Raw genomic sequence first — 24,991 nt, 5'->3', positions numbered from 1 at the left:
TCAGTGCAGACCAGCAGAAAAATAAAATTTGTCTAGCATGCAATTCCTAGATTTTCTTACATCAAAAGCACTGCATTAGAGGGAGAATTTAAAATATTGCTACTGCAAAAATATAGCCCACTTATTTATTGATTTGGAGAACCGAGCGTGTTTCCTTGGCTTTTACCTATTCTGGGATTTTCGGTGAAAGCGCGACTCCTTCTTCTGCCTTCTAGTGACGGGGGGCGCGGGAGTGGACGGCAGGGGAGGAGGAGCAGCAGGGGTGGGAGATGGAGGTAGGCCATTGCTTGGTTTGCTCTTGTGGGACTTGTCTGCCTCGTACTCGAAGGTGCGTTTGGGCTTGGGGACGGGGTTCACGGCGCTGTTGGGCGCGCTTTCCAGGAGCGCTCTGGGGCCCGCTGAGTTCACACTGACGCCCTGTTTTGTTTTACTGCTTTTCTCGGCCTCAGGAGGCGTTTCTGGTTCGCTCCCCAAAATAACACCCCCGCCTTTGCTCTCGCTCAGGGTTTCGCTCAGTCCCTCCACAGTAGTCGGAGTCCCAGACTTTTTCCTCCCTTTGTCAACGCTGTAGCAGCTACTTGGTAACTGGGGGAGGCCTCTGCCCGACTGCTCCTTCAGTGCCTGCTCGATCTTCTGGATTCTGTTGAGCACAGCAGAGGACTCTTTCCTCACATGGCTCTTAAGGAAAGTGGCAGAAGGAGGTTCGCTCCTGCCTGGTCTCTTTTCAAACCGATGGCAGGAATCCCTGTCCAGCAGTTCCTCCTCCTCTGTTTCCGGGTAAGAGCACTCGGAAAATGTTCGGCTCATTCTTCTGAGCCCTTTGAAATCAAATGTCTTGTCGCTGCAGGGAGAGGTCAGCACGCTGGGGCAGCTCTCACTGCCCGACCTCTCCCCAGCATCCCTCTTGTCCATGCACACGCTGGCCCTGGGGGACAGCTCCCGGCGGCACTCCCATTCTGTGATCTTCTGCCTGATGTCCAGCGCCTGCGAGCGCACGCTCACCCTGCTGCTGGAGAGGGTCCTCAGTTTGGTGGCAGTGCCCAAGGACAGAGTGCTCCGGGCGAGTGGATGACTCCCTACCGCTTCCCCATCCCGAGCCTCGTTTGGACTCTCCTTTTGGTCAGCCTTGAACACGGAGAGCCTTTTATCCAGAGCGCCCACGCTGATGGCTTTGAGGGGGCGACTCGGCGACTCGGTGTCCGATGGGCTCGTGGAGGTGCTGCGCAGCGTGGACGTGCGGCTGTTCCACTCCTTGAGGCACAGCCTGGAGCTGGAGACTCTGGAGAGCCCAGTGGAGCGGGAGGAGTCCTCACTGTCGCTGAGGGGGTAGGCAGGGCTTCTTTGAGGGGACAGCAGGGGCGGCGGAGTGGCTGACTGGCACCTGGAAACAGAAAGAAAGAAAAAATTACGATCTTGGGGAAATGAGTTATTTGCCAACTTTCTTTTGACTGCAGGTCTCCACACTGCAACACCCCCCAAAGCATCATTGAGACACCAGTGACCATTCAGCCACAGAGGTGGGGGTGGGAGGTGGCAGCCTTTAACTGGTGATGGGCCATGAGCAGGACACTTGGCACACCCAAAACAAGTTTTCTCACCTCTCTTTGACCCCCTGCTTTTCCAAGTTTCCTGAACTCGAAGCTAGCTGAGATTCTCATAGCAAACCTCTGCCTTGAAACCATCTACCCCCTGCAGATGAGTAGACCTGGTTTGTCTTTGATCTGGTGCTGTGGCCAACAGATTAAATTCTCCTTATCAAATAGAAGTAATTTCTTATCAAAAGAATATTGCACATTGCGAAAACACATTGATCAGCTCGCACTATGTGTTGAAGAATATAAACTACATAGAAAGATCTCAAGTGTTACCCTGGAAAAAACCCTTGGAACAAATTCTTGCCATGGTTTGCAAAATCAGCTGTTGTTACTGGGGTTTTGTACACTGTTGCAAGGACTTTTAAGAACAAAAAGACACAAGAAAATTAACACATTAATCACTTGGCTCATCATGATGAGCCAGCAGTAAGGAAATTAAGCCAAAATTGTGTCAAAAAAGAGGGTTTGCCACCCTGCCAAAATCCATACATACAAATCATAGCAGAAATAATCACAACTACTTTAACATTAACTCCCTTCTGTTCCAAACAGTTCAGGTAAAAGAGGAAAGACCCATAAGTAATGCCTTGAATACACTATTAAGTTTATGCTGTGTGAAGACTGTGGACACCAACCTGGTTTTTATCAACTGTCCTGTACACAGGCAAGATCCAAATGAAAGAACTGCTTGCCCAAAAGAAATCAGGGGAGCAAATGTCTGCACTACAGCAAAGGGAGTAGAGATTCAGAAGATTTCTGGTGCTATATTGTTTTCTTCCCAACAGCCAGCCAATACCTACAGCAGAAGTGCCAATTTCTGTGCATTAATCAAAAAAATCCAGAGCACTGGGGTGGTTTCTGAAAAAATTTACTTTGACACAGGAAATATTTTCTTTTTCTTTAAATGCAGCCCCAAACCATATTATCAGATTTCGTCCCAGTTTCCTACAGCAAATATTTCAGAAAGCTCAAAAATATCACCAAAAAAAAAGTCAGAAAAATACAATAATCAAATTATCACAAAAGGGAACTGATCTCTTTTTTTCAGAGGCCTGAGAACAAGCAAGTCCATTTGTCACAGAAGTTCCGCTGCTTGGTGACTTTTATTTTTTTACTGTTTTGAAAGATAAACATGCCTGTAGGAAAAGAGATCTCGTGTCAAAGATGATGGCAAACACTCCCACAACAACTGCCTAAAGCAGGACAAGAAAGGATGCATGCCAGAATATGCTCTTTGCATCCTAGAAGTTGAATTTCCTGCCATTCTATACAGCTGTAGAAGGTGTCTTAAGAGATCTGAGAAGATCAAAAGCAGGTGACAGATGATGGGTGGTTTTGGCTGGCTGTTGCTGCTCAGTTTGTAGTGGATTACCTGGAATTACCTTGGCCAACATACCCTTATAGTGCCTGAAGATGAAAGCTAAATCAGGCTTAGTGTGCTCCCCTGATCCTTCATTATTTCAGCCTGTCTCATTTCTGTTTCTTCAGGTTGATACCACAAAGCCAAATTTTTATATTATTCATAACACTGCCTTATCTTAGATTTGAGATCATGATCTCCTAATTCTTTCATGTCATGCAGACCCATCCCAGAGCTACACTGACATTTCTCTCAAGGAAACAGGCATTACCCAGTGGAAGCGTATTTCATGTCAAAAGACTACAGCCACAGAAGCTGCATGTTGGCTAAATCCACTGTCAGCATTCAGCTACAGAATAGGGACAGAAGAGGCCCTGTGGAATGGTTTAGCATGTTACAACTTGCTTATTAGACTCTGATCTGTACTGGCAATAACAAGAATAAAATATAAAATGACAGGGACAAGGTCAGTAAAATGGGACAGCAGAGGTGAAGAGCATGCTGACAATCAGATAATCACACACCTTTCTCTGCCTTTGACACACTGCACAGAAAATGCCATAGGCATAGTCCTTCATCTTCTTGCAATCTAAGAAATATATTTTCAGCTATTTCTACTGTCAGGAAAAGGTTTGGTGATTCATCAGGGAAAAAGGAAAAGGGGAAAATTATGGTTTGTATAACCTCAAGAAGTTGCAAAACATTTCTTTGTAAGAGCTATGAACCATTCTTTCAAACCCCAGATTCCCAGTAAGGTAACTGCAATTAAGGCTTCATCTTGAAACTTCCAAATTCAGTTACAAAACTCCCAATCACTTCCACTGTGCTAGACTGGGGCTGCAGAGCCACAGGCCTTCTGCAGAAGTTTGCCCTCCAAGACTTGGATTACCTCAGTTAAGAAATAGATTCTGTTTTATACTGCATCACACTCTAAATTTGAGTAATTCAGAGACAATCTGTAGGACTTATTCAACAACAAAGAGAAACAGAGCTTTGGCCCAAAGGTTTCAGCATGCATTCTCTAAAGGATGCTGGTAAGTAACAGAACGGAAGAAAAGTCCAAAAGCTGATCAGTAGATAATAAAATGGTTCTTCCCCAAGAAACTTACTTCCACTGCAAGAATGTTCTCTTGAAGGCACAATAGTTCCACAGATTTTAAAACCAGTATTACTGGACAGAGATGAATAATTAGGAAATTTGCAACCTTCTACAAAAAGATTGTACAGCAAAATGCTTTTAATTGAAGCTTTCTACACACAGAATGATATGATGCAGCACTGTACAATGCATATCATTACATAAACTTTCCAAGTATCATCTATAAACAGCCTAAGTAGAGATTATGGAATCAAGTTTAGCTTTCTTAACAACTTCCCCTGACCAACACCTTCGTTCTGAGCAAGAATTATTTTTTTGAGGATATCAGCATTTCACAAAAGACACCATTATAAGTTGCTCTGATTCCCTAAGGGCATTCCTCCAACACACAGCCCTAGGTGTGCAGTGCCCAAACCCCTGGCAGGTCAGGTGTGCATTGCACTCTCAAAGGCTGCCAAGCAGCCCACAATGTCCTCTAAACAGGTGACAGACCCTAAAAGCACCTTTCTGCTGGGACTCGTTGCTGCTCACCAAGGAGAGCAGACAGAATCCAAGAGGTGCTTTTCCAGCTCTCTAGACCATCCTCAGCTTTGCTGTTGTGATTTGTTCCTTGACAAATCAGCAGTTACCCACAGTAGGGTGAAACTGATAATATCAGTCATGCTCTGTAGGATTGTGAACTGTAGCTACAACTGATCTCCACATTCTGATTCAGTCTCTTCAGTTTCTCTTTTTCTCACCCAAACATAGAAAAAAACCTTGTAATTTACAAAAACTGTCATTCTTGAGGGCTGCTCTCAAATATTCCTATATTCTATTGTTTTCTCTAGTAAAGGCATCTCCTTTCACCAGGCCCAGTGAACACATGTGGATAACAGTGGAGCTGCATCTCAGCTGCACTGAGAAGGGAACAGACAACACTTGCTTGAAGATAATTTCCAACCTACTAATCACAAGGCAAGAGATGAAAAAACAGTGTTCCTACCTTTTAGCAAGGCTGACTTGTACTGAAAATCTATGGGGATAGAGAGAGGCTCATTCTTGGTACCAAAAGTGCCTGAGTTCTCACCCTCTATCTGACACAAAAATTCAAAAAGTCTTCCATTTTGGACAAGACACCAATCTTCTTCCAAAATGTGGGTGCTAACATTTGTCTGTTTGTAGAAAAGGAAAAATTTAATTCCTGGAAACCACTCTGAAAGTGAGCAATACAAAATTAGTATTTAAAACTAGGGGGCTTGACCTTTTGATCCAGTTGAGCAGAAGCACAGCTCCTTCCTGTTTCCAATGCCAAACATCCACTCCAAAAAAGAGGAACAGTGGGTGCAGAAAATTCCCACAACTTCATGAGTAAATTTTAACATTGGGAGGCAGACAGAAGGGTGGTTCTAGAGCTGGGTTTATGTCTTGGAAATCAGAATATGGGTGGATAATCAGAATGTGCATTTATTGAGGCATTTGCATCCAAGATCCAGTATATACATTTTATATACACTAAGAAAAATCTTAGGTTGCATTTCAGGCTTTAACACTGACTGGAGGGTGCTTAAGAGACTTGCCTTGAAAGAGTTACAGGACTCCCAACTCTCACTGCCCTGTTCTGACCTCTGAGCTAAGCAGCTCAGGCTCTGCAGCACTGTTTTAGATTTCCTGAAGTATCAGGAGTGACCCCACAGATCATCGTGTCCTGAGGAAAGGCAAGCTGGAAGAAGTCACTCAGCAATTTTCAGTTTTGTAAATCCCATCTGCTCTTCTTAAACTGACACATACAGAATAGTAGGAGAGATTTTGGCACTCTGATCCAGGGAATTTCCCACTTCAACATGCTCATGCATGGGAGCCTATTTACTGAAAAAATAACAAGGAACATGATGACAAAGAGGTACTGGATTTTCCAGGCTCCTGTTGATGAGGTCCCATCATTTCCCAGTGACACTGATGTTGGGTGCAAAGAATCCCAGCACTGGCTTTACTCCTCAGGACTTTCTCCCCACTTTTGTTAGAAAAAATATGCTTTCTAAGTATTTTGTAGGGGTTTTTTTTCTCATTCCTGGTTCTTCTCAGGGCATTGTGCCATTTCATCAGGACAACCTAACCTGTTTGAGGGTAGCAGTAACATCAGCATCAGCTATGACCATAGAATTGTGAGTTTGGGAATGAGTAGATTTGGCCAGCACTAGAGACTTCCTGTTGCTCTAGCCAATATTTTAGGAGATCTGAAACAAAAGCAACAGAAATTTCTCTTTGCAAGGGCTGCAAAAGTCATGTTTAATACATACACTAAAACTGCCCTGACAGGTAAATGAGGATGCAACTTTGAAATTCTCTGGAAATTTGTAAGAGAATGCTAAGAAATGTTCAGCTACCAACTGCCAGCCACTCTGAGTGCAGATCCTGGAATCCATCCTTCCCAGAGCCAGGCAAAGTGAGAGGGAAGCACACCCTGCTCACCTGCTACTTGCAACCATTCACTGTACCATGCACATTTTGGTATATTGCTGCTGAGAGCAGATGTAATGGCTCACTATGATATTCATTTATATCAAACTTCCACTTGATTTGACAAAGCAGGTAGAGGAGAGAAAACATGTAGAGACCAACAGAAGTTCAAATTAGAACTGGTGTTTATGTCCCATTCCTTCTGTGACCTGGGCAGAACAAGTGCTTTTGCAGAGGTTCAGTAACCACAGCTCCTTGAAACCTGTACAGTTTCACACCCCACCAAGGGCAGTGCTGCCAGAAAATCACAGAGCAAACAAACAGAGCCCATGAACTCTTCTGCCTTTATCAGACATTCTTGAGAAAGCTCCCAGTAGGAATCAATACTTTTGCACAAGCAGAAACTGAACACACCACTGCAGTACAGCAATCTCCCAGGCCTCTTCAGGTGTAAAAAGGCAGAGTAATTTAAGGAGACAAAAACCATAAGGACTTTGATAGAAGCCATGATGAGGGACACTTCTCCTAAAATTCCCTCTTTCTCTACAAGAATTAGTAATAAATTTCCTCTATGCTTTCCTCCAAAGGACTGTGAGAAGTTCACTTTTAGCTGTCAAACAGCAGCAGTCAGTGGTGTGGCTGCAGTTTGAGATGAGTTACAGAACAAGTCATAACACAGAGCAGCATGGATTCAGCATTATTTCCTTGTGAGAATTTGCCATTTCCTTAACTCTCCTCACCCCTAGCTACATCCTCACCAGAGGGGACAGACAGGCAGTGACAGTGACTGCTGTGACACTCAGCCAGGCATTGCTGGGGTAAGCAGGGGACAAATGCAGGGAGTCAGGCTGGTCTAACTAGGTTAGCATGAGGGTAAAATGTACAAACATCACCAGAACAGTTGAACTGAAATCTAAGAATCTAACCTTTGCTGCTTAGTTGAGGTGGCCCATGAGGATCCCATGTATTGATGATCCTTTGAGTTCTGATTTTCTTTTCAAATACAAGCAATCATCTGGGCTTGGACAGCTGCCTTGTATACTCTATCAAAGAATATTAATTGAGTCTTTCATTGTATTAATTGTTCCAGGAGCAGAAAAGGACTTCAAAACCTACGTTATTGTTGCTTCTTGTAACTAGGGATTATGGGAACATTAAGACCCAAGGGACCTCCTGCACTACTGCATTTAAATCTGCTCTCATTTGGCAGTAAACCCTTCTATTATAATATATTCTGCACTCTCACAGCATACAGCATTTTAATTTTCTACATAACTATAGTAGATAATTACAGATTATATTTAATTATCTTAAATCTAAATAAGAGTTTATGGTGAATAAAGGAGGTGAACTTTTCACACTCAAGTGCTGGGCACAGAGCAGTAAGGTGATTTTTGAGCTGATTCAGCTTGGTGCTGGAACAAGTGGTGCAACTTGTCATATCTTGCCTCTCTCTTGGAAAAGAAGGTGAGGTACATAGTAGCAGAACAAAGTCTCTTGCACCAGACCCTTTATAATCTTTGAGCTCTCACCACGAGTCTGGCTAAAAATCCAAAAAAATCTGCATTCCACATAACATCCCCCTGTTATTGATGACTTTGGGATTGTGACAAAAACAAGACAAAAAGTTGTACTTTCTAAACTGAGAAGTGAGTGTGCTTTATAAGATTGTTTGAAATAGGCTCACTCTCATGAGCTTGTGCTGAGATGGAAAAGTCCCAGCATTTAGAGAGAAAGAGCAGTAAAAGCAAAGTAAAGACAAATCACAAAATGTTTAAAGATAGAACAAAAATAGAAATGCCAATTATTTTCATGTCTGTACCTCTGATTTTTTTTTTCCACAAGGAGTTTTGATACTTTCCATTTAAATAAAAACTGAAACCATACCAGAACTAGCTACAGATTGATAGGACTGTGAAACAGACAAAAAAAAAGGTCAAGCTCTCTGTGTGGTTTTTAAAAGCCCCAGTGCCTGTGCTCCCAAGAAGTACTGAGTCAATGATACCAATTGTGGGGTGGATTTGCAGGGGTGCTGTGGTGAATTCCTGTGTTTAACATCCCCCCACCCCTCAGAGCTCTGGGCCTCTGCAGTTGGTTCATGAAAAGAAGTACACACAATCACAGCTGACTGAAGCTGAGCTGTGTTTTTATGGCTCAGAAGCAAAAAGATCTGATTTACATCAGGGAAATGGAGGAGTCATTGTGCCAAAGTAAATTACATGAAGTGGCAACTATGCTCTACCACTGTACAAAACAAGGGCAAAGAAATCAAAGTTGATGAGTCAGACCCTAAATACTTGAATTACCCTGGATCCATAAAGCCAAGACAGCAAGACTAATCTGACCATGAGGAATGACTGTAAAATAAAATGCCATCACTCAGCATGCACTAGGTGTCTTTGCCAAGTGAGGGGGAAGAAGATAACAGGAAATTGTGAAATTATCTAGGCTCAGAAGGTTAGATTCTCTGTCACTCCAGATTTATGGCTGTCTTCTGTGCTGTTACAAGGCAATGGCAGGATGGTCTTTAAACAATTCCCCCTTTAAGCCTTTTTCACCTCCTCTGTTCAGACACAAGTAACTACCCAAGGCAAAGAATATCACCAAGCCTGGGCTGTACTTTCCATCACAGGCATCAGAAGCTGACTGTGGTAAAATCAAAATGCAAGAACAGAAGTATCGGAGTAAGCCGTTTTCTCTTTTCCACCCAAGTATGCTGCACTGGTTTCATGGGACCATCTCTCACTTTCTCTTTAAAAAATATGATTCAAAGTTGAAAAGTGAAGCCTCCCTTTGAGTTAGTCTTTTCCCATAACATGTTCTAAATAATAATTTATGCAAGAGATATTTCAATTTTTACAGCTCCACTGTAGTTATTGTTCTGGAATTGGCTCAGTAAGTGTTAGTCTTACCTGGCATCTTAAGATCTTGGGAATTTTGCAGGAGAGGGAGTGGCAATGCAGCAAGTGATGGCATTTTTTTCTTAAACCAGGCAGAAAGCACAAACCTTCATTTGTCTATTTAAGAACTGCCTTTCCTTGAAACTTGTTCTTTACCAGCATGTCTGAACATGCTGACTGTTAAAAATCCCAGTGCACATAGAGGCTCTCAACTTTGTTTTTTCAGAGCACAGGTGATTTTTTCAACAGGCTTGCTCATTTGTCCTGCAATATCAAAACAACAAACTCTGTGGAACTAATTCTGACAAAGCTTTTCAAGTTTTCTGTGCTCACCCAAATGCAATTTGGGAAGCATTAAAAATTATTTTTATGAATTGTGACACTCAGTTTTCAAGATATCTGAGGGCATTCTGGGTTTGGCAACCTCCAAATCTGAAATTTGGGTTTGGAAAGTTGTTGGGAAATAGGCTCATCCCTCTTCTGCCCTGACAAGTCAGAAAACCTCACAAGGTCACTCTATACTTTACTGAAATACTCTGTATCCACAGAGAAAAGATCTGAACAGGAAGTCAAAAAGTCCTAAATCCTGCCTGCTCACTAATCCAGAATAGAGACAAATCTGCTTTCCCTGCTTCACAAATAAATCAGCTTCTAGGTCATGAAAAACCTCATCAAATAAACTCAAGTATAATTATCCAACAGGGACAGAAAAATAATAAGAATTCAGAACTCCCATTTTGTACAAACTTTCTTAATCTCATCTACTCAGAGGAGTTTGTTTCAGAACAAATATAAAATATTTTATTTGCCTTTTCTACCAGTATCCACATTTTCCTTCCAGTTCCACCAGCTTAGCTGTGGTCCCCAATGTACTGCCAGTGTAGAGCTTTCCTTTGTCCAGTTTTGCAAATTAGATTACTTAACACAGTGAGAAGGCATCCCAGAAGAGCAGGTTATAAAATCAAAAGCCATTGTCCATCTGTCTGCTATGAAACAGGCATTGTTAATTTCTGTCACCATTTCAACTACCAATATCACAGTCCATCAAGTCTGAAGCCCAAAATACCTGGAGAAAACACAATATGTCACACAGGATAATACTAAAAGGATTTAAAATATCTGAGAATATCTGTGTTGCTTCTGGAGTTACTGAACTGCAGAGGAAATAAAAAGCAAAACAAAATAAAATAAAATTTAAAATAGCAGCAGAATAGAATCTCCTGCAGAATCTCTGTGAATGCAGAACAGCCTCAGCATCACCCTGTTAAACACAGCCTATCAGCCCCAGGCTGCCTCACTGCTTGTGCACCTGGAGCTCGTGCACTGGGAAGAGGTCACAAGTCACATGGACTATCTGAGGCAGGGGAAAAGAAGAGCTAATTCTGATTATCTCAAACTCTGCCTAAAGCGTGCTCAGGCCTCTGAGGGGCTGACTCACATCTGACCAGCAGCTGGGTGCCATCCTGTTGGCAAGACAACTGCAACAACTCAGTTCAGCTTGCTGCAACTTTCCTCTGTAAGCAAAAAGCTGAAGCACTGGCATAAAACCAGCACACTCCACAGCAGGAAATCTTATCTGTTCCCTGAAGGACATTTTTTGTACAAAGAATGACACAGCTGAGAAATGTGCCCTTCTTCTTCATCTTTAACTTCATCTTATAAGTCTTGCCCTCTCTCTTTTGTCCCTTAGAAAAGTGGATTTCCATCTGCTTCAATCACCAAAGATCTCTGTGCCTCAGACTTGGACTATTTTTCCAACATAATAAATGCTATTATCATCCTCTGTGAACTTTCCAGTCACTCATTTACACAATTACACCTCTAAACTCGTTTGCCACTCACACATACACTGACATTAATTGCAACCTTTAAGGATAGGCAAAACAGCTTTCCTACCAAAAGTTACACATTTTTTTTATTTTCTAAGTAGCCCAACATTCATAACAGACTCTGGATAGGAGCATAGTAATATCTCTCACACATACACAATATGTCTCTTTTATATAAACAACTGAAAGAAACAAATCAGATGCAGTATTTTATTTTTTTTTTGGCACCTGGAGCAGCAGAAAGGCCAAGGAGCAGTTGATAAGTAAAGGGTGACTCATGAAGGTGCCAAAGCAAGGAAGAAAAGGAAACCTATTAATTGAGGATACAACGTGTCTCATCTGCAGAGGCTGCATCCTGTATCTGAAGGAGGAAAGATTTCGAAGTTTATAGCCCCTGGCCTCTCTTATCATAATTTTCTTCAGACACTCTGACCTTATGGAATGCAAAATGCATTCCAGCTATGATGACAAGCATGACCCTTGGTACACATGCCAGTGAGCATAAATGTGGCTGGATGCCAGGTGCCCACCAAAGCTGCTCTGTCACTCCCCCTCCTGAGCTGGACAGGGGACAGAAAATATAACAAAAAGCTCATAGGTTGAGATAAGGACAGGAAGATATTCCTTACCAATTACCATCACACCATTTGGGGGAAAAATTATCGATTATCAATCAAATCTGAGTATCATCATGAGAAATATACCCAAATCTTTAAAACACCTTTCCCCCACCCCTCCCTTTTCTTCCTGAGCTCGACTTTACTCCCAATTTCCTCTACCTCTTTTCCCGCAGCAGCTCAGAGCTACGGGGAACGGGGGCTGTGGTGGGCTCCTCACACGGCGTTTGTGCTGCTCCTCCTTCCTCGTGGAGAGGACTCTTCACACTGTTCCCCTGCTCTGGAATGGGGTCACTGTCACTGGAGACAGTTACACTCTTCCCTTGGTCTGGAATGGGGTTGATCCCACTGGAGACAGTCACACTCTTGTCCTGTTCTGGAATGGGATCACTTCCACTGGAGATAGTTATTATACTCTTCCCTTGTTCAGCCATGGGGTCTCTCCCGCTGGAGACATTCACACTCTCCCCCTGCACCGGAATGTGGTCGTTTCCACTGGAGATAGTCACACCTTTCCCCTGCTCCAGAATGGGATCACTCTCACTGGAGACACTTACTGCACTCTTCCCTTGCTCCGGACTGGGGTCGCTCCCACTGGAGACAGTTAAAATCTTCCCTTGCTCTGACATGGGATCACTCCCAATGGAGACAGTTACACTCTTCCCTTGCTGTGGAATAACATCTCTCCCACTGGAGACAGGAACATTTTTTCCCTGCTGCAGAATAGGGTTGCTCCCACTGGAGGCAGGAGCATGTTTCCCTTGCTCTGGAATGGGGTTGCTCCCAATGGAGACAGGAACATTTTTCCCTTGCTCTGGAATGGGGTTACTCCCATGGGAGAGAGGCACACTTTTCCCCTGCTCCAGAATGGGATTGCTCCCACTGGAGACAGGAGCATTTTTCCCCTGCTCCAGAATGGGATTGCTCCCACTAGAGACAGGAATATTTTTCCCCTGTTCTGGAATGGGGTTGCTCCCACTGGAGACAGGAATGCTTCTCCCCTGCTCTGGCACGGGGTCTCTCCCATGGGAGACAGTTACAGTCTTCCTTCTCTCTGGCATGTGGTGTCTCCCACGGGAGACAGATCTCCAGAAACTTCTCCAGGGTGGGTCCTTGCCATGGCTGTAGCTCTTCATTAACTGCTCCGGGTGGGTCCCTTCCACAGGGCGCAGTCCTTCAGGAACAGGCTGATCCAGTGTGGTCCACCCCAAGATCACAGGTCCTGCCAGCAATCCTTCTCCAGAGCAGGCTCCTCTTTCCACGGGTCCACAGGTCCTGCCAGGAGCCTGCTCCAGCACAGGCTTCCCATGGGGTCACAGCCTCCCTCAGGCATCCACCTGCTCTGGCATGGGCTCCTCCACTGGCTGCAGGTGGATCTCTGCATCCCCGTGGTCCTCCATGGGCTGCACCAGGGGCTGCAGGGGAATCTCTGCTCCGGTGCCTGGAACACCTCCTCCCCCTCCTTCTGCACTGACCTTGGTGCAGGGCTGTTCCTTTCACATACTCTCACTCCTCTCCTCTTTGGCTGCAACAGCTCCTGCACAGTAACTTTTTTCAGTTCCTAAATACGTCATGCCGGAGGCGCTGCCATCATCGCTGATGGGCTCGGCCTTGACCAATACAATGGCTTTGTACAGATTAAGAAGTTATATACTTGACTTGAATTTATGAGGGAATTTCTTTCCATTCACTTCCTTTAAAAATCCATTAACCAGTGTTTGATTTTCTTCTGGCTTATGTTAGCACAAATCAAGTGTTGCTAAGGAGAAGTTGCTACAGATCCAAACTGATGCAAAAGTTAGTGCAGGAAGATTTAAGGCATTGATCTGGTGCAAATGCACACTTACGAAAAACAAAGTTTCAGTTGCAATATGTTTAAATGTCTAAATAACATTTGCACTGAAAATTAAATTAGGTTACTACATCTGACCTGTTACAGTGTGCTTCACTCTACTTTTAGCTAAACAAGCCAGGAAAATGAGGAAATGTGTTGGGCATACCCACAACTCAGCATCATATGAAAAAATCGGCCAGCCAAAAGTTGTTGGGGGTTTTCCTTAGTTAAACAGAACTTTGAAAACCTCTTTGATATATTTATTCTCCAATCTGTTGGCATATACATATAAACTTAAAAAAAGAAAAGGCAAAAGAAAAAAGCAAAGCTGTGATTTTCAATACTTGTTGCTATCATACTTATTTACCTAAGAGTCCAGACAAGGTCAAATTTAACTTGACTGAGGGCTACATCTGGCCCTAATTCCATTTCACTGCATATTAACAAATGAACAATCAGCCAGTGCTGGAGCACTGTGCACACCAACATTCAGAAACATGATCTAAAGGAAACTTTCCAAAAGATTCAGACATTGGCTTCTCTCTGCCTTTGGCTGCCCATAACTGTCAACAGGAGCAGAGTTAGGTCAGGAAAGGCACTCCCCACGACTTTGTTCACTGTGATCAAGGGTAACTTAAACGTGTCCATTACTCATCCAGCTGAAATGAGCCTCCCAGACCAGATTTCAGCACCACACCTACAAGAGCTGTGGGATCTCAAGCCTAAATTTGGAATCAGAATAATAGTTGGGGGATTTATATATCCTTTATAAGCTTTTGATTCTCACAAGACCTTGGTTTCTTATAAAACTGTGGATTTAGTTTTACACTAGGTTCTATAGGGAGCTGGCCAATATACATTAACATTTCACTTCACTTTTTACTTCTTATGAGAGAATTTGTATGCAGTATAACCCTGATGATGAAAATATTTTGTGGCCACTGCCCTGCAACAGAAATGCTGCACTGTAAACTGAAAGTTTTGCTCGGTTTAGGGCAACTAAGCATTAAGTTAAAGCAACTAAAAGTAAGAAGACATTTCTCCTGTCACGCATCCTTTCCTTCCAGGACAAAACTAAGTTTCTTGTCCCTACAGGAAGTCACATAGGTGGGACCAGGCAAAGCATCCAGAAAATAAAAACACTCTGGCGCAACTGAGGCAATACCAACACCTATGTATAAAGCAGCAAGAAAAATCAACAGGCAACATCTATAAGCTCATCAGCTCTGAAAGTATTTGCTCCCTACCAACTACAACACAAACAACAAACTCTTTCCAGTAACCCATGGGGTCTCTGATAATGAATATTTGAAGCAGTAAATTCAAGTCCAGATTCTGACCCTAAATTACATCCCTCAGAACCTCACAGAGTTGGACTCATAATACTGATTATTTTTTTTCCTGAAAAGCACAAGCCTGTGATTTATGCCCTTTATTTAATGGAAAAAAAATGCAAGTTGTCTCATAGCCAAGAAAGCACATTTCACAGAAAGTACACTGAAAAAAAGATGCCACAAAAACCCAAAACTTGAAACCAGGCATCAAAACCAACACAACACACAAAAGTGTGCCAGAAGTACCTCATTTAATGCTCTGTTTTCATCTCAGCAGTTAGAAAAGTACAGTCATTGTAAGGCATATTCAGCCTAAGTATAAACAACTATGGTCTCTCTAATGGACCAGCACTTTCTATACAATAAAAATAAGTTCAGCTTAGCATGGGTATGTACACCACTGCATAACTTAAAAATCACCTTTGAGAATTAAAGGGGATAAAAAGGAATCTCATCAAATAGACAAGAAACAGTCATTTAGCCTCAGAGAGATGAGGTTCTGCCTGAGAACAAGACAGGTAGAGGGAGGAAAGGAACAGAAAGGCTCTAAAAAGAAGTTTTAGTCCCACAGTCACTTCTCCTACACCAGAACTGCAAACTCTGGAAATTAAAGCTACTGCTATAGCTACTTTCAGTAAGCAAAAGGTTGGTGTTGAGTTCCTGAACTCAGAGAACTGTGAGTAGACAGTTCATCTCCTGCAAAATTGGTTGTGGAAAAGGAATTCAGTGGTATGGCACTTCATGCTCTTCCCTTCTGCTGTGTTGTTTCCTCCTCTTGTGCCTCTGACAAGCACACAGCTGCCCACCACTGCCATCACTTCACCCAGACTTACTCAGAAGCTCTTCCCTCCTGGAAAGATGCAGAATGGAGATGCAGGAATCCTCAGTCCATGCTTTGCCATAGCCTCTGTGCTCCCTGAACGCTGCCTGCTTCACTTGTCAAGCAGCAAATGACACACTGAGAGGGTTTGTCAAACCTCTGTCCCTTTGTGTGCTTAAGGGGAGGAAACTGCTGTTAATGTTTAACAAAACAGGAGCAAACCTCTCTCTGCAGTCTCACGTGTTGGCTTTGAAGGCACTGGTGTGTGGGAAATCTGGCAAGCCAGAAGTTTGCTCTTGGTAGCCCACAAAAACTGAGGTTATTTTTTTTTTAAAGTTACAGGAAGCAACAGTTTGCAATTCATTCCTGAAGCTCTAAATGAGGCAATCCAGCTGCCTGATGCTAAAGAAATCATAGAAGCAGTGTCAGGGACCAAACCACACACACACAGAGCAAGCCTGCCAGGCTCAGCCCCTATCTTGAAGCCCACATGGGTGACAGTACTGTTTGACAGGAAAGGGAGAGGTTAAAAATCCACATTCAAACACTTTCAGGTCCTTGCCAACAAATGGCCACAGGCTGTCTGCCATCTCCCCTCTGCCTCTGTTGAGATAAAGAGGCTTCCCACCCCAGCACAAATCGAGTGGGCAGCAGTCTGGTGTGGGAGCAGTCTCATCACTGGGTATTTGTTAGGTTATCTGGGCTGACAGCTCCATCTGCCAGGGTGAGTCAGGGTGAGTGTCCCACTGCAGAATAAAACAGGTGAGGCAGCTGGAGACATCCACGCTGTGACAACAGGAGGATTAACCCACACTGCCCACACCTGAGTGTCACCATCACTGCCCATCCCAGCACTGAAGTCCTCTGTACCAGCAGCCCACCTGCCTGCCAGCATTAGCTGTTAAAAGGACCCTCTGAGCTTCTAGCCAGCAGAATTCAAATCACAAAGCCTTTCTGTGCTACTGCCACTGCAATGAATTCTGCTTTTACAGCTAAATAGTTGTGTTGTTACCTGGGAAAAGCTTGCTTTTAGGAAATTGTGATGCATGATGGGCTTATCCTAGGAATCCAAAATGAAAAATACCATTGCCACCTATTAGCTGCTGTTAATTGTTTGTCAAAAACATACTTGCTCTACAGCCACAGTATTGTGGATCACCTATGTTGAAGTGACCCTGTTTTAAAGGCCTAACATTTTTTATGGCTAAGGAGAGAGGAAAACAAATTAATACTTCTCATTTATTTCAGCAATTTCCCACAGCTCCCCCACAATAAAATACTAACACATATTGGCAATAAAGCTCATCATTATTATGACAATCATAAAGTATTTCCTTTATAAAAATAGTGTTTTAACAAAGAGCTTCAGGAACACCATATGAAAATTTTGCCCAGAGCGTTCATATCTAGTTAATAACAAACAGGATATTTAAGGTCTAAAAAAAAAAAAGCATTCAGGCTCTTACAGGAACTAACACTCCCGTTGACTACAATAGAAATCAATGGATTGGCTCAATAAATCAATTTTTTAGGTGTTATTTAGTTATTAAGAACATCATATCTGTTACAATGGTTGTATTTAGTCGTGCTTTCAGCACCGAAGCCCATCCTACCAGATGCCTGCTGCTCAACAACTCCAGGGTTCCCTGATGCCACGGGAATGTGACACATTTCCTTGTGACACATTGCCAGCTCTATACACAGGACCTGGCCAGAATGGAAGTAACTTCAGGGTGCATGATGGGAATTGTGACAAAAGTCACAATTCAAAAAAATTCTCCCAGGAGCTATGGGCATTTTTGCAGGTATGTATTTTAATAAAATGGATGCTACCTGTGTATTTCCATTAGCCCCTATTTTCCTGCTTGAAGAAAAATGTTTATAGTTTATTTTGCTTTTAGCCCCTGTTTTCCTGCCTGAAAAAAAATGCTCAGAGCTTATTTTGCTTTTAGAGACCATTTGCTGTCAATGTTCATTCCTCAAGTGTGAAGACTGAAGGTGATGCTCGGTATGGAGACTGACTCAAGCACTGAGCTAATTCCCAGTTTCATCACTGAGCTAATTCCCAGTTTCATCACACAATATTGCCTGGTGAATAGTGACTATTTTATTTAGAGGATGAAGCCTGTGAGGGTGCTTTGTCTGTGCACTTCTTGCTTTGTTTTCCCAGGCAAAGTGGTTGGTGGTTTTTGCTTTTTTTTCCAGGAGGAGAAACCTATATTATCTATCTTATTACAGTCAGCTCTTCCTTTCAAATTCAATCTTCAAAAATTCTGCTATGTCTTCTTTTAATGTTGTGTTCTGCACAAGTGGAAAATATCTTTTTAGGATAACCACACAGAGCAGGAAACTGATAAGACAACACAGACCCTTTCATTTCTAAGGTACTGATTTGAATCCAGACTGATTAGGGCACAGAACAGAAATTGTTCTCCCACACTGGTGGCTTTTCAAGAGCTCAAGTGTCAAGAGATGAGTGTCTTAGACATTTTCTAAATGGGCAGATATTCACAGAACATGAAAAATCATTTGCAATGCTCATCACTTGCATCTTTGATGGTCTTTTCAGTGAGATTGTCAGCATCTCCCTGGTCCAGAAAGCAACAGTTTCAGTCCAGAAAAACTGAAATATTGGCATTATGACGTAAATATGTTATGCATGTGACTACCATGCCCTACTCCCTGAGGGCTTCAGTCTCACTTTATATCACCACCCAAAAAACAAATTCACATAAAACTTGTGCTGATTCTCTGCACAGGTGGGGACTCCTGTGGCTGTTTTAACATGAGTCTTCCTCATTGCTTCTATTCACTACAATTCAGTGCAGTAAAAGCCCTAGAAAGTTATCAGAAACATTTCCAAAATCAAGCTCTTGTAATAATTTCCTGAAAAAAAAAATCTAAGTTTATTTCAGATCTTAGTACCCCTGAGTACGTTACTGTAAATATAGTGATTAAAAAAATAATGATTGCAGTGTTAGTCTAAGTAGTCTTCACACTGCAACAGTTGCTTTAAAATGACCTATTTAGTGTAACCTCTCATCTAGAGCTCTGTTTTTTAAAGACTTGTTAGTTTCTCTTTCTAATTTTTTAGTTTCCAGTAGTTTTGGCAAATATAAACCTCAATAGAAAAGGTAATTTTAATGATAAGGTATGATTTTCCAAGCATCATGAGAATTAAATTACAATGGGAAGGAATTCACTACATTCCTGTAGCCTCCAAGTAATAATAAAGTCAACTTGATCTGAAGCTTTATGAAGCAAAATCCAATTAAAATTTTAGGTTTATTGGGGTGTTTTCTTAGGAACCCTTTGCACGTGGGAGGGAGATATTGATAAAATTTCCAGCTAAGAAAAAGTGATTTGTTTGACTGACAAGTGCATTCTTCCTGAATGGAAGAATTAAAATTAATTTAAAATTAAAGTGAAACAAGCCAGCCAGCAATAGAAATGGAATAGCAAAATTCCCCACCATCAACTGTTTGAGGAAGCCCAAAGGATGCATCCTGAAGTGGGTGCACATCTCCAATTCTATCTCTTGATCCAACTAGAAGCTGTCACCTCATCTCTCAAACATTTCTCTCGTGTCTGTAGAGCACTGTGCTCATCAGAGTGTTTCTGCAGCTCTGCTGAGGTGCCTGGCAGAGGTTCCAGCATGGCTCAGGCCTGCCAGGCCGGGGTCAGTGCCCAGCAGGGCAAGGGAGGGGAACATCGCGCTCCGGACCACGGGAAATCAGCGCGGCGCCGCTGCCACTCGCACAGATAACGGCAGCAGGACAGCCAGAGCCTCTGTTCAAACCCTTCCCAGCTTCAGGGTCATCTGAACCAGCACTGCGACTCCTTCCCACCGCAAATGTTTCTGTTCCTGATGGCAGAAGGTGCCCTCCCACCTCCCATGGCCCAGCTCAGGGCTGAGCTGCCAGAGCTTCATGTCCCAAAGGCACCTCCAGTCTTACAGGGTGAAGAAGAGCTCTTATTCCCTTCTGAACCAAAAGAAACTTTGCTGCTGGGAACTGAGCCGCTGAAAATTTGTCAACTGCATGGTTTAGGCTATTTCTGCTTAGAAAGGAAAGGGTACAATATTTGCTAATAGATTTCATATCAGTTCTTCATTCTGTGTCTGAAGTTTATCTGTATAGTTTTCTAAATCTCAGTGGTTTAAACAAAATTTAAAAAGCTGTGTTTCGTCACAGCTCCAATAACTGAGCATATTGCTTAGTCTTAAAATTTTATTAAACCACTATTCTTCCTGTTCTCAAGCTCATTGTAAAAATATTAAAACTTGGTTCTCTTCTGAAGTAACAAACATTTTCTACAGGGGATTTGTTGTTTTTCTTTCTCACAAGTTCATAAAGAGCTCATAAGTGTTCTCACTAGTACTTCTGAGCAGTAGGCAAATACTTTTGGCAGGAAAATCCATCTCAGCAGTTCAGTGTGGAGTGCCTCATTGCCTTGAGCCCTGCCCAGCTGCCAGGAGATCTCCCACAGCAGAGGGAGAGGTCCCAGCCCAGACACTGGGGAGAGGCTGGGACATGCTGAGACCATGTGAGCTTAACTCACACACCACTGCCCTCTTGCTCTAACAAAGCCCCTGATGGCTGCTCTGGCTGGAAAAACTGGGAGATGTTTTAGCCCAGGCCACCCCACAACTAAAGGGTCAACAGAATTTTTTATTTTAAAATAAAAATGAAAAAAAGCCTTGGCTTCCTGCTTTAGGCATACATAACTGACCCTCCTTTTCAAGCTGCTCTTACTCCTTCCTCCTCAGAGCCCTCAAATAAAACCTGCTTGCCCAAATATGCACAAAACAGTACCCACTAACCTTCCAAACCATGCAGAAACGTCAGAAGTTGTAAACAGCCAGCAACCATTTCTAGACCTGCTGCCTTCCCTGTTCCTGTGTACAAAGTGTAAGCCCAGGCAGAGAATACCTTTCACCTTTAATTAAAAGGCAGCCTTTCACCTGTAATTGAAATGCAGCCATCCACAAAGGAAAACAAGCAGCTTTTCTATCACTCACAGTAATACTTCCACATCCTAAGCAAGGAAGGAGTAAGAGATGAGAAAATACTTTATCATAAATGTGCTAAGACTGGAGCAATCACACAAAAATTAGTGGGAAAATTGTATCCATTAGAATTCCAAATTAGATCAAAACCTCATTGCTTTAGAGCAGCACAGAGAGCTGAAGATGCATCTTTTTGATTTGCAAGTTATTGCATTCTTCACAATGCTCTCCAATCAGAAAACTCAAGGTATGTAAAAATAATAAATCTCAGTCTTTAAATTTATATTCACATGAAATATGTGAATGTGATTAATTAAATTTTGTTTTTCTTACTGGTAATTTTTTTTTTTTACAGTAGGACCAGGGCTCCACTGTGGTGGATGCAGAGTTACCTCCCTGCCAAGGCTCTGTAACTCAAGGTGTGGGAGTTGTTCAGTGTTGTCCTCCCCTTTCTGCCCTTGGAGTCATCCAGCCTGGATGTGAACAGAGCTCTTCTGCATTAGTCACAGGATAATTCATTGTCAGTGCAGACAGACTGGATCATGTCTGCATGAATGACCTGACAAATTTGGTCAGTGCCTACAGTTCAACACAGAGCTGAGGAGCACTGGTTAATTTGCTTTTTCTTTTTTTTCTTGTATTAGGAGAAGCAGAAGGATTGAATGAATAACAATTAAAGGCATATTATTACATATCTGATAACACAAACAAAAGGCTCTACATTGCATCCATGAAGGGACGTCCCTAAATGAGAGACAAGTCCTGCACAGACATTGCCTCTCTGAAGAGGATTCTTCTCCCTAAACAGATGAGTTCGTCATTTTGAAATGAAAAATTTGCTGGAGAAAGGGAAGAGAATAAAGCATTCTAAGAACAAGCCAGCAGAGCAAAAAAACTGCCAGCCCTACTCCAGCACTGACAGCAGAGCACTGCTTTAACTCCAGCATTGGATGTATCTACACATTCTTTTATTTAAGAATTCTGGAGGTGTCAATTCCTAAGGCAAAATATTTCTAGACTTCTGCCCAGCCCATAACCACATAATCCTTTCAAGGGAAAAAAAGTATTTTAGTTGGATTTAGTAATGTGGACCAAGAATTAATTTCACTTTAAAATAAATAAATACATTTGATATAAAACTGAATGAGCTTGGCTTGAGCATGACTGATTTTGGAAGTGATCATACATCTCAGGTTTTTAGGGTGGAAGCACAAGCACAAAGTCTTCCTTCAACTAAGATTTTTCTAGAAGTTTTCTAAGACTATTCTAAGATTGTTTCTGCCTTGAGAGAAATGCAATAATAAGACACAGGACCTTGCAGTGCGTGTGAAACAGCCGAGCATGGACCTGTGTACATGATGGAGACAGGAAACCAACCCAAAACAATATTTCTAGTAACCAACCCATGGGCTTACTTTGTCAAGAAATGTAAGTCATTATTTTATTTAATACTTAAAGAATTATAAATAATCCACCTGAAATGTTCCTAAGGTGTCTAGTTTTATTAGTCCAGATTCTGTGGTGCTTCTCTATTGCCTTCACTGGAGGGAAGATAGCTCCACCAATTAAATTTCTGTCCTATTAACTTAAATTCTGGAGAAATAAAAAGTTTTGAGCACAAAGCCAGTGCAAACATATCTCAGCAGGTTAGGCTAATGGGGGTGAAAACTGTCAGTGACAGCAGTAATATCCTCACACGCTGCTGGGAGATAAAAACCAAAGCCTGTGTTTAGAGGTTTGTGGGTACTCAGTTCTTCCCAAGCAAGAAGATCCAAATCATTGTATCAGATTTCAATTTTAACTAAGAGTGTTTGGTTCAAAGATTCAACTAAAAGTATTGAGAAAAGTTTTATTAGCCTTATTTGAATAGACACTTTGTAACTTGGTGCTCATGGCAAATTGCAGATGTAATCCTTTCTTTGCACAAATCTCTGGTGTCCTGCTATAGCACCCCCTGACATCAGCACCCCCAGTTTATTGTGCCAATAAATCATGATTGCTGCAGAACATCTTCCACCAACATCCTCTGGTGAGGACACCACCTTTCCTGTGCAGATTGGGTGGAAAGACAACAATTCACATCACAAAATCCACACTGTGACAAAACACTTGTGATCCCAGTGGCACAGTTTTCCTCGGACACACAGCTTCTGAGAACAATTTTCCTAAGACACAGTCCTTTTCCACAATGGGAACCAGGGCTGGTTTCTACCTTGGCTATCTCCTCCCAAATCAAACTCAGAGACACTAAATTTGAGAGATGTTTATTCTAGCTCATCATGGCAGTCCCTCTATATATTCTACCAAAGTTTCCATGCAAGTAAAACATTTATCTGCTGCAAACATAATTTTTGTTCACTGTAATTGTTTTTGAGATTTCCAAAGCCCTCTTCTATTCTCCAAGTTGGGACCCATACATAAGGCACACCGTGCACCACAGAAAGTTTTGCACGCAAAGAAAAATTCTGCCACTTACAAATACACTGGAAGAAGTATGTATCTCCAATATCTGATGTTATTTATGCCTCAGACAATAAACTCAGATACAAAACTAAATCAGTGGGGTCCTCTAAAAACAAACCCTTCCTGTCCTTCAGTTACTGCAGCATTTGAGAAGGCTCAAATGTATAAAATGCCTTGAGTTGCAGAGTTAAGAGATGGCAGATTAGCCAGAGGCAGACATTCAGAATTATTTACAGAAGTTATGTAGCCTCACAACTCTAAATATTTTTCAGCTCTGGATGGGTCCTTGTTGCATCTCGCATCTCAAACTGAGCTGCAATTTCAAGATATAATGATATATTAATATATAAATCTTTTGTTCAGGATTTTCTTTTACTCCTTGTATCTGTTACACTACAAGTTTGAAATCTGCATTTTGCTAACTAGAGCATGACTTCATAGACATAACTATTGGCCTGTTTTAATACAGTGCAGTGTAGTGATTTTTATACAGTGATTTTTAAGTCAAAGACAGTAGTGCCATTTCTACATTTACCTTTGCTTGCACTGGAGAAAACACAAGTTTTAGACAAATACCTAATAACAAACAGAGTTTATGATAAAAATCAAATACTCCAGATAAATATTAAATCATTTGCTGAGGGAAAGCAAGCCACATTGTAAGGAGAGAGAGCCACAAACACCACTATGCCTTTCTGTAACTTCTGTTCTCCTAAGGTTTCCTCAGAGTTACCCTGATCCTCATAGTTATGGTGCAATCAAACTCATTTGATGCAACAGGGTCATGGTTGTGCACTAGCTGCAATCATGCTATGGGTTCCTTTGTCCCCTGCTGAAAGATTAAGAAGATTTCACAGAGCTGCTTCCTGCCAGAATTGCTAAGTCACTTCCAACTGCACACAAGGTGCTTTCCTATCCTTCCATTCCTTGGCATTCACCTCAGTGACTCACAAGGAAGGATTAAAGTTGTACCCTGGAAGTTCACGGAAAGCCAGAGTCTCCTTTATGTAAGCATAACAATCCTTCTGCAATTTCTCCAATTTGCTTCCTGTAACTGACTCCTGTTCCAAACAACATCAGAATGTTCCCTCTGGCTTGGACCAAAATAGCATTCTTGGTCCAAGATTCAGTCACTGACCATGACAGTTAGCAGGTGCCTGGAGAAGAGAATAAGAACGTGCAGCACAACTTAACCAGCTTAAGTCTGTTGACTCAGAGATTTCATTTCCGTGACTAAAAGGCTTTGGAAGATTTTTCTTCCATGGATTTGTCTGATTGCAGCATCACATAACAGTAAGTTTAATGGTTTAAAAACATGCTGCTGAAAAGTGCCTTCTCTTCAACTGATTCCCAACCTGTTGTCTTCTGGTTTAATTGGATTTTTATTAGTTCTTAAATGGAAAAAGTGGTTTTTCCCTATTTATCATCTTTGTTCTATATATCATTTCCTCCAGATACTCCTCGTCCCCTTCAATCATTTCCCTTCTAGGATGAAGAGTCACAATAAATCTACTCCTGTCTTGTAGTCAAAATGTTTCCTACCTTCAACCACCCTTGTCATCTTTCTAAAATGTTCCCATTCAGAGCACAGTCAATTTTTCTCTCCTAACACACACAAAAATCTCAGTTTTTAACAAGTGGTGAATGAACTTCAGGTAACTTTAAAAAAAACACATTAGTGTGGTTTTGTTTA

General features: G+C 42.2%; 1 protein-coding gene across 11 annotated transcripts in view; it reads right to left on the bottom strand.

The window, feature by feature from the left end:
* The window catches only part of DENND2B (DENN domain containing 2B), a 151,567-nt gene that overhangs the window by 58,087 nt on the left and 68,489 nt on the right, over positions 1-24,991 (bottom strand). For 7 of the 11 annotated variants that reach the window (XM_039706907.1, XM_039706913.1, XM_039706906.1 and 4 more), the window contains one exon: positions 167-1,381. In XM_039706907.1, coding sequence (XP_039562841.1) covers positions 167-1,381 — 1,215 coding nt within the window. Of the gene's footprint in view, positions 1-166; positions 1,382-12,001; positions 12,359-24,991 lie in introns of those variants that run through there. The other 4 variants (XM_039706903.1, XM_039706904.1, XM_039706905.1 and 1 more) reach the window with 2 other exon arrangements.

Source organism: Passer montanus, unplaced genomic scaffold, assembly GCF_014805655.1.
Source record: "Passer montanus isolate IOZ18808 unplaced genomic scaffold, ASM1480565v1 scaffold2, whole genome shotgun sequence".
Taxonomy (NCBI): Eukaryota; Metazoa; Chordata; class Aves; order Passeriformes; family Passeridae; genus Passer; species Passer montanus.
The sequence above is the reverse complement of the archived record's forward strand: the minus strand, read 5'-3'. Positions and strand labels throughout refer to the sequence as shown.